This window comes from Tenebrio molitor, chromosome 2 (assembly GCF_963966145.1).
Source record: "Tenebrio molitor chromosome 2, icTenMoli1.1, whole genome shotgun sequence".
Taxonomy (NCBI): domain Eukaryota; kingdom Metazoa; phylum Arthropoda; class Insecta; order Coleoptera; family Tenebrionidae; genus Tenebrio; species Tenebrio molitor.
Genome location: NC_091047.1, coordinates 4866360 through 4876811, shown reverse-complemented (window position 1 = coordinate 4876811; position 10452 = coordinate 4866360). Strand labels below are relative to the sequence as shown.

The window sequence follows — 10452 nt, the reverse complement described above, 5'->3', positions numbered from 1 at the left end:
GATTGGTAACTAAGAAAATGTAATGGGCGGGGCAGATAAAATGTTACGTTGTCTTTAGTACCGTTATTGGGCCGTTTCAGAAACTGGGCATTAGTTTTTTCCAAATTTAAATTCAAAATGACTAAATTTAAGCAGCAAAGGCAAATTTGATTAGATTTTTTATTACTTGCTGCAGTACTTTTTACTCACCTAATAGGAATTTTTTTCACATTTTTTGTAACTTTCGTTGGAATATCTACTCCATCATGGCATTCCAAGAATGTCTCAGTTCACAGACAGGAGAATTGAGAACAATTTCAAAACTCAAAACGGAGGGGGTAATTACTGAAATACTCGTAAATTCATTGTTACAACAAATGAGATAATACATTATTATAGCAGTTACGTGATTTGTGCCCTCGTTGTGCAAACTTCACAGACGTGTGTAGTATACCAGGTGTTTGAATAAAAATTGGAATCCGAAGACAAGATGAGTTCTTTACTGTTATGAAGAGAGAAAATGAAAAAAAAAACGAAAATTGACAAATAATATGGATAGTACGGTAAGGGTATTTTACAGCGCGAAAAGTGTGTCAAAATCAAGATACAGTAGCTGTTCAAAATGTCTAAACATGTCAATTAGAATTGAGGTCAAAAATAAATTCAACCCCAGATATTTACTATTCCGGACATGGAATCTTGGCCACAACTGGAACTGACATTTAACTGACAAATATGTGTAAACTGGTCTTTATTGAATATAACCTAACTTTTGACTCGATAATGCCATTTCCATGCTTTTTTGATGCCACAAAAAAAACTTCAAAGTAATTTTTAATAATTGTCATTTATTAATGACACTAATGATTGGTTTACATTATTTTTTTTAGAAATGTCAAAAAAATGTTGGCCAAGATTCCGTGTCCCGAATAGTACATACAGAGTGTCCCAAAAATGGCGTACAAACTACTTACTACCTTATCGAGGATGTTTAAATGTACATGAAAAAAATATGGAAAAAATATTTCCGACAAAAAAATCAATTATTTTTATTATTATATATTATTAACGCTTATACAAAGTAAACAAAGATATATTCATACATCATTACCTTGCTATGTTACCGTAGAGGATTTAAAATAATTTTTTCGATTTCTAAATTCTCGATTATGCAGGAGTATTGCTAGTGAGTGATCTTGTACTTTGTGATAATATATACGATTAGACGTAGCTGTCATGACAATTTCATACATATATTTCAAAATAATTGCCCTGTTAAGTGCCACTTTCAAAGACCGCCAAATAAGTCCAATAGAATTTTAACATTTTTCTGGCGTTGACGGTAATCTCTTCTACACCGTAGTGCACCGTTAGTACGCCATTTTTGGGACACCCTGTATATTCAACGGTTTACTCTAATGGAGAAAGAAAATGGAAAAAAATTGAGTGTAATTTAATTTAAAACTGACATATAAACATTGAAATGGATCGAGTACCTGGACCTTTTTTATTAGAATCTACACAAAGATAATATGAAAATTTTGCAGTAAAATTTAAATTTAGAAGATAACAGCGTCTGAATAGACACAAAGCCAAAATAATTAAGACAAAAGCTGAAAATGTAAAAATAAATAAATGCATCCATTAAATCGTTTTATTTCCCCTTTTATGCTTCGTAAATAAGTGCTTTAAGACTGAAGGTGAGTGATCTACAAAAATTTGAACAACAAAAAAAAATACTCAACCCGACAAAAAAGTAAATCAAAATGTGTTTCGCAAAATTTGATAGTGTTTACATTGTTCACGTTTTGACGAACTTGGATTTTCTTCAAATTTAGGCCTAAATTTAAACAACAGAAGCTACTTTGGTCCAAGTTTTGAATTGCAAAATAAAAGAATACTAAATAATACAATACTAAAAAACTTAAAACATTTTTAGTGCAAACCAAAAAGTATTTTTATTTATCTTGCATAATTATCACTGCATTGCTGTTTTGTGGTTGGGTGAAACTATAGTCGTCTTAATTTATTTCAGTGTACCTAGGCGTTTCAAGTTTTATAATGCTAGGTATAGTCATGGCCAAAACCAAATAACCACAAACACTGCATTCTACCCAGAAAATCAACCGGCAACATTGTGTAGTTGTGTACTTAAATTTCATTGGTCTAGCATCCTAGAAATATCAAAATTGGCATTATACACTTGGTGTAACTTTGTTTTCACCAACTTAATTCAACAGGTGGTGGTTATTTGGTGTTGGCACGGCCTATAGTTACAGAATATTCAGTTGACAACTTAGCAGAATATAAAAATTGTAATTGTTGTCAATATAAATGGACACGAGGGGTTACAAAATCCTTATCACTCCTTCAAAAAATATTTGACGTTTGACAATTCATATCATCTTATCTAAAGTGTGGAGCAGGTTGACCGACCACCATTATTTATGTTTTACACAATTATCACAAATTCATATTGGAGGGAAATTAAAAAAAGAACATATTACAGTGAGATTTTTTTACTATTTTAAAAAAGATAGTGTGCAAATGTTGCCAACCCAGCAACCTGACAAAGTGCAGAGTTCCAAACCACGCCACATTGTGGCGCCACCTGCTGGACTGCCACGAGTTGCAAGGCCATTTACGCGACACGCCACAGTAATCGCACGTTCAACCAGTTTCAACGTCTAAACGCAGCACACGATCACCATATGACGCCTATTTTTAACCTGCTTCTTGTCTCCCTTCCCCAATCAGTCTCCGTTTCAAGTCCAGCAAGCAATTGTTGCTGGCGTTGTAACGTCTTTAACGATGTTTCCTTTGCAAGATCCGGTTTGTGTTCTATTACAAACCCCTTTTCGCAGCTGGAGCGACAACGACAAGAAAGACATTTTAACTTGCGAACGACCCATGCCTCTCTTAAAAGCAGTCGAAGATAAAAAAGTAAAGCAGAATCGAAATTTTAAAAAGTCGTGGTACTCGGAGTTCGAGTGGTTGTGTGGCAGTTATTATTTAAATAAACTCTTCTGTTGGCCTTGCTTAATTGGCGACGATAAAGAAGGTGTATGGAACAAGGCTGGCTTCGACGATTTAAAAAATGTAAGTCGGTCTTTGCACAGACACGAAGCGTCGTTGGAACACATTGGTTGTGCGCTGGGTTTTTTAAAACTGAAGAAAAATCTGACCTGTGAGGATGGAGCACAAGAGAACTCCAGACAGCATGTTAAGCAGTTCAACGAAACCGTGCAGCGTAATAGACAGTTCATGCAGTTACCTATTCTTGCAATTTTGTACTTGGGCAGACAAGAACTGCCATTTGGTCACGGCAACTTTGAAGAACTGTTGAGAGTCTTATCGATGAGCCCTGAATATGCCCAAGAGCACTGCAAACAAATCAAAACGGTGTTTGCCGACAAGACCATCCAAAACGACCTAGTCGAATGTATTTCGCAATACATCGATGAACACGTCGAAAAGGAAATACAAGAGTCCAAATTTTATTCAATTCAAGTGGAGGACATCTCAGACGTTGTCCAAAGCCCCCAGTGCAGCATCACCGTCAGATACGTCAACTCCTGGGGAAAGTTAGTGGAACGCTTCTTGGGCTTTCACGTTGGTTCTAACAGGACTGCCAACGCGATGTTCGAGCTTGTGTTAAAGTGCGTCGAAAAATGGCACTGCAAGTCAAAACTTGTCGGACAAAGCTTCGACGGGGCGAGTGTGGTACCAACACAATTAGACACTCTTCAGGCAAAGATCAAAGACGTTGCGCCACAAGCACTTCTCGTCCATTGCCTGGCACACCCTTTGAACTCAGTGTTGCAACAAAGCTGCAACAGTGTTTCGACGTGTCGCGTGTTTTTTGCAACCGTGAGTGGCTTACCTACGTTTTTTAGTCGACTGGAGGGTACAGCCATCGGAAGACGAATTCCTGCGTCCGCCATTGCACGATGGACGTCAAGCTCTGACATTTTGAGTGTGATGAATAACGACTGGAACAGCTTGAAACAAGTATTCACCGAAGTAATGAACGATTCGTCTTACGATTCGACTTGTGTTAGGCATAGCGAAGCCTTTTTGAACAAGTTCAATCAGTTTGAATTCGCGCTTTTGGTTGTTGTGTTTCACGACGTTTTTCGACTGACTGGTGCGCTCTGCGAAGCACTACAAAAAAACTCATTCGACGTGCGTTTTTGCGTCGCGCAAGTTGAAAACACGCTGACTCTCTTAAACAGCAAAAGAAGTGGAGATGTTTTCGAGAAAATGTTCGATTTGGCTGCTTTAAAAGCACTTCCGAGTGAAGGACAAAAAGGAAAGTGTGAAATGCTGTATTACGAAATCTTGGATGCGCTTTCGCTGCAGATTAGCACGCGTTTTAAAGATATGAAAAAGCTTGAGTTTGTTGCCTTGATGGATAATTCGAAGTTTGGAGAGTATTCCCAAAATTTTCCCACGGAAGCGTTGAATAGCTTAAAGTTGTCCTATCCAAATTTATTTCAGGGTTGGCAAAGATTGAAAAATGAACTGCAATTCGTTTATGGTGACGAAGATTTGAGAGATAACGAACAAGATTTTATGGAGATTTTAGCCAACCACATGAATATCTTCAAAGAAACATATAAACTATTTTGTTTGATACTGACTATGCCATCGATTGGTGTGTCCCCAGAGTCGAGTTTTTCTTGTTCAGAAAGAATCAAATTCTATCTGCGTGATACGACAGAAGAGAGACTTACAAGTTTGGCAAAAATATCGATCGAAAGAGAGCTACTAGAGGAGTTAATTGATGAACAACCGTTTTATGACGACATCATCGACAAGTTTGCAAGTTTGAACGAGAGAAATCTTGACCTTATACCTAAACAAGAACTAGGTAAGTGCGTGCACACGTAATGTACTTAGGTGATATTTAATCATATGTTTAATTTGCCTACAAAATATATATAAAACTGAATGTCTGTTTGTATATTTTGTATGCAAATCTACAGTTTTACTCCGATCTTGATGAAATTTTGTACACTTGATCTTCAAAACAAGAATAAAATTACTGTCTACTTTAATTTTACAAAAACCAACCCCTACTACCATTTTCAACCCTGTTAAGAAAAAAGACTGTTTTTTCGAGTTGGAAATACCCTCACCTTCGCCGCTTCACCCCTATTTCATGATGTTTTAATTAGGACTACGCGAAAATCTGGCACTAGTGCAAATTATCGATAATTGCACTAGTGCACTATTATCGCTGTAATTCGATCGCTATTGGCTAAAACTCAAATAGTCGAGCATTTTGATTGGCTTAAATTTTTCGAAGGAAATAGTCAATAATTGTTCTTTTTAAAATATAAAATTAATACCAAATGATGTTTTAATTAGGACTACGCGAAAATTTGGCACTAGTGCAAATTATCGATAATTGCACTAGTGCAGTATTATCGCTGTAATTCGATCGCTATTAGCTAAAATTCAAATATTCGAGCTTTTTGATTGGCTTATATTTTTCGAAGGAAATAGTCGCTTGAATTTGATTCTGCTTTCCTAATCGATTTTTTTTTATCATGCACAGGATTCGTCTCTTTTCGTTGCATTCCAAATGGTTTTGCGCACTATTTAAACAATTTTTAAGTTGCACTTTTCAAAGTAGCGAGATGTCTGAAACAACAATTAAAAACTTGTTTCAAACTGTAGTACGACAATATTGCTAAAATAGAAATATTGTTTCAGTACAAGATACGACGTCAAGGTGGAGAGCTATCCGCGACAATTACGTGCGAAGCTTGCGGAAACAAGCACAACACGCCGAATCTGGTTTCAAAAAAATACGACCCTACATCTACGGAAAAGAGTTAACCTTTCTAAACAAGAGTAAAGAATTGCCAACTGCTGAAGTTAATTTTGAAGATAACACCGATGATCGAGTAGATAACGTAGATGCAAATGATGCTGATGTACGCTTAGGAAGTAGCGAGGCTACTTTTGAAGATAATAGCAATGAACTGAGCTGTGATCCACTGGATGAAATCAAGACAGAAGCGGATGACGGTGATGTTTACGTACGACCAACCGAGGCTAGTTTTGAAGATAACGTTACCGAAACAAATCATGATCGAGCAGATTATGTAAGTGAAGTCAAGGCAGAAGCAGATGATATTGATATAGAAGAACAACTAGTCGATCCCTCTCCAATTAATAGTGTACATGTGACAAAACGAAAAAGACTTGACATTCAACATCCATCGATGGATTTCACGGTGATGAAGAGTCCACTTCAAGAAGACGATGATTTGGCGTTCTTTTATTCGCTACTTCCGTCGGTTAGAAGTTTAAATACGGATCAAAAATTTACATTCCGTTTGAAAACTATGCAGCTTTTGCAGGATATAAGAAATTCATTTAGAATCAGTGCTTCTTCTGATACTGATTCAAATATGTAGATAAAACAATTTTACTGTTATTTTTACTTTTTTACTATGTTATGTACCATTTTTGTAAAATGAAAATATATTGTTTTTAACAAGTATTTGCCTCGATGTCATCTCAAATATTTCCCCAGGTGTAACTGCCATTTAAAAATTTCTGAACTATGCCTACTGAAATTTAATAATCCACAACAATTTAATAATCATTACATTTTAAAGGGAAATTTAAAAATTCAACGGTTAGATTTTAATTCAGAGTATTTATAGTACGATATTATGTATTAATCTTTATTAATGTAAAAAATTACAAATCTAAATTAACATACACAGATAAAAAAAATAATCAAATTTTTAGAAACAATCTAAAGGTTAATAGATATTGGTAAGACAACAATAATTACAAAAGGAAAATTTTACGAGTAAATTTTGATTGGCAGTATTTTTATTATTTTTTTTTAACAATCTAACTCTTAATAAATATTTCCACAGCCTGTAATCAAAATACACGGAAATATTTAAACACGTAAGTACTGAATACTTCGGCGTCAATGGAAAGATGCGTTTTTTGAAAAACGTAAGAATACGTGAACAAATGGCACTACAATAAATTCCACACGCGCCGCTGTCTTGGTTTCATAGTCGAAATCATAAAAGCAATAAGTAGTAAAGAAAAAGCGAACTCTCGCTTTCTACACGCTGCATACCTACACTTTTTGTATGCCAAAAAAAGATCTTTTTTCAGAGATTGGCTTGGCGTAGGGCCGTAGGTCAGTTATTTTATTAGTTGCAGCTCGACAAACGGTGCAGTGTATTTGTTATTAACTCGTTTAAAATTCCAAATTTTACAAACGTGGAATTGACCACAAATACTGTACCGAGAACAGAACAGTTATTTTATTAATTGTTAATGATACTGATAATTTAATGCGCTAATCGTTTAAATGGTGAAGAATACCTCCGATTTTTGAGTGATTCTTTGGCTGAGTTGCTGGACGAAATGCCCTAAGAGACATCAAGCAAGGAATGTGGTATATGATCTCCATCTGCATGATGGTGCGTAACCACGTTATGCTAGCCAAGTTACGCAGTGGTGGAACCAAAACTACCCTGAAAGGTGGATTGGACGAAACGATCCAACGCTTTAGCCGCCGAGATCTTCGAATTTAAATAAATACGATACAGATAAATTTGGTAGAATTAACTGGACGAATCGTGGCAGCTAGTGCCCAAGTTCGGCTAGGTCGTGAAGTTTTTTCAAGGGTCCGTGCATCAACGACGTGGAGGGCATAAGCGTGTATCACGCATCGAGGACAATATTTTCAGCATTTACGTTTATTGTGAAAAAGGTACGCTAAAAGTAAAATTGTTTCGTCCGTTTTTTCGACACAATTCAGTGTCAGTGTCAAATTTCTTGCGTGGTATCGTTTTCGGTGTAGATAACTTTTTTACCATAGCACTTTCGTTTGCTCTACATGAGCGTCGACCATGGACCGGAATGAATTTTTAAACACGCAATGTCAGCCATCGCAAATCGTCTTCAAATGTCTTGGTGGTTTACAGCTTAAAATGTTTCTGCCTGTTTTGATTAAACTCTGTATAGTGAATAACAATTACATTACAAGGGAAATTTAATAAATCTACGTTTATAGTGTAATGTGCGAAGTGCAAAGTTCCAAACCAAGCAACATGGCACATTGTAGCGCCACCTGCTGGACTGCCTCGAGTTTCAAGGCCATTTACGCGACACGCCGCTGTAGAAATCGCCCGTTCAGCCAGGTTTAACGTCTAAACGCAGCACACGATCACCATATGACGCATTTTTTAACCTGCTTCTTTTCTCCCTTCCCTTCAGTCTTCAGTCCCCGCTTCAACTCCAACAAGAAATTGTCGCTGGTGTTGTAGCGTCTTTAACAATGTTTCCTATACAAGATCCGGTTTGTGTTCTATTACAAACCCCGTTTCGCAGATGGAGCGACAACGACAAGAAAGACTTTTTAACTTGCGAACGACCCATGCCTCTCTTAAATGCAAACCAAGTTAGGAAAGTAGGGAACAAAGTGTACTATCGAAATTTTAACAAATCGCGGTACTCGCAGTTCGAGTGGTTGTGTGGCAGTTATTATTTGGATAAACTCTTCTGTTTTCCCTGCTTGATTGTCGATGATAAAGCAGGTCTGTGGAACAAGACTGGCTTCAACGATTTAAAAAATCTAGGTCGGGGTCTGCACAGGCACGAAGAGTCGTTAGAACACCTTCGTTGTGCGTTGGATTTTTCAAAACTGAAGAAAAATCTGACCTGTGGGGATGGAGCACAAGAGAACTCCAGACAGCATGTTAGTAAACAGTTCAACGAAAACATGCAGCGCAACAGACACTTCATGCAGTTACCTATTCTTGCAATCATGTACTTGGGAAGACAAGAACTGCCATTTGGTCACGGCAACTTTGAAGAACTGTTGAGAGTCTTATCGATGAGCCCTGGATATCTCCAAGAGCACTACAAACAAATCAAAACGGTGTTTGCCGACAAAACGATCCAAAAGGATCTAGTCGACTCTATTTCCCAATACATCGACGAACACGTCGAAAAAGAAATCCAAGAGTCCAATTTTTTTTCAATTCAAGTGGAGGACATCTCAGACGTTGCCCAAAGCCCCCAGTGCAGCGTCACCGTCAGATACGTCAATTCCTGGGGAAAGTTAGTGGAACGCTTCTTGGGCTTTCACGCTGGTTCTAACAGGACTGCCAACGCGATGTTCGAGCTTGTGTTAAATTGTGTCGAAAAATGGCACTACAAGTCAAAACTTATCGGACAAAGCTTCGACGGGGCGAGTGTGGTGCCAGCACAATTAGACATTCTTCAGGCAAAGATCAAAGACGTTGCGCCACAAGCACTTCTCGTCCATTGCCTGGCACACCCTTTGAACTCAGTGTTGCAACAAAGCTGCAACAGTGTTTCGACGTGTCGCGTGTTTTTTGCAACCGTGAGTGACTTACCTACGTTTTTTAGTCGACTGAAGGGTACGGCCATCGTAAGACGAATTCCTGCGTCCGCCATTGCACGATGGACGTCAAGTTCTGACATTTTGAGTGTGGTGAATAACGACTGGGACAGCTTGAAACAAGTATTCACCGAAGTAATGAACGATTCGTCTTATGATTCGACTTGTGTTAGGCAAAGCGAAGCCTTTTTGAACAAGTTCAATCAGTTTGAATTCGCGCTTTTGGTTGTTGTTTTTCACGACGTTTTTCGACTGACTGGTGCGCTCTGCGAAGCACTACAAAAAAACTCGCTCGACGTGCGTTTTTGCGTGGTGCAAGTTGGAAACACGCTGACTCTCTTAAACAGCAAAAGAAGTGGAGATGTTTTCGAGAAAATGTTCGATTTGGCTGCTTTAAAAGCACTTCCAAGTGAAGGACAAAAAGGAAAGTGTGAAATGCTGTATTACGAAATCTTGGATGCGCTTTCGCTGCAGATTAGCACGCGTTTTAAAGATATGGAAAAGCTTGAGTTTGTTGCCTTGATGGATAATTCGAAGTTCCAAAAGTATTCCCAAAATTTTCCCATGAACGCGTTGAGTAGCTTAAAGCTGTCCTATCCGAATGTATTTACTTCTACTTGCTTGCAAAGATTGAAAAATGAACTGCAGTTGGTTTATGGTGATGAAGAGTTCCGAAATAAGGAACAAAATTTTATGAAGATTTTAACCGACCACATGAATATCTTCAAAGAAACATATAAACTATTTTGTTTGATACTGACTATGCCATCGATTGGTGTGTCCGCAAAGTCGAGTTTTTCTTGTTCAGAAAGAATCAAATCTTATCTGCGTGATACGACAGAAGAGAGACTTACAAGTTTGGCAAAAATATCGATCGAAAGAGAGCTACTAGAGGAGTTAATTGATGAACAACCGTTTTATGACGATATCATCGACAAGTTTGTAAATTTGAACGAGATACCTAAACAAGAACTAGGTAAGTGCATGCACACGTAATACATATGTACAATATGTACTTAGGTATAGGTAATATTTAATTATATTTCACATCAGGT

General features: G+C 37.5%; 2 protein-coding genes across 2 annotated transcripts; both read left to right on the top strand.

The window, feature by feature from the left end:
• The first annotated feature begins 2790 nt into the window (after positions 1 to 2790).
• Positions 2791 to 6494, top strand: LOC138124248 (zinc finger MYM-type protein 1-like). Its single transcript, XM_069039229.1, has 2 exons — positions 2791 to 4852; positions 5701 to 6494. Exons 1-2 carry the CDS (start codon positions 2791 to 2793, stop codon positions 6408 to 6410), a joined length of 2772 nt encoding a protein of 923 aa, XP_068895330.1. The 3' UTR covers positions 6411 to 6494.
• A 1814-nt stretch (positions 6495 to 8308) lies between these two features.
• On the top strand, positions 8309 to 10393 carry LOC138125061 (zinc finger MYM-type protein 1-like). The gene has a single exon (XM_069040322.1). It carries the CDS (start codon positions 8309 to 8311, stop codon positions 10391 to 10393), a length of 2085 nt encoding a protein of 694 aa, XP_068896423.1.
• Positions 10394 to 10452: the final 59 nt, after the last annotated feature.

What these genes read in the sequence shown, in the direction of transcription:
- LOC138124248 (XM_069039229.1), top strand. Translation starts at nt 2,791, where the DNA reads ATGTTTCCTTTGCAAGATCCGGTTTGTGTTCTATTACAAACCCCTTTT. An exon ending in TATACCTAAACAAGAACTAG is followed by an intron (nt 4,853 to 5,700) that starts GTAAGTGCGTGC and finishes ATATTGTTTCAG; the next exon opens with TACAAGATACGACGTCAAGG.
- LOC138125061 (XM_069040322.1), top strand. Translation starts at nt 8,309, where the DNA reads ATGTTTCCTATACAAGATCCGGTTTGTGTTCTATTACAAACCCCGTTT.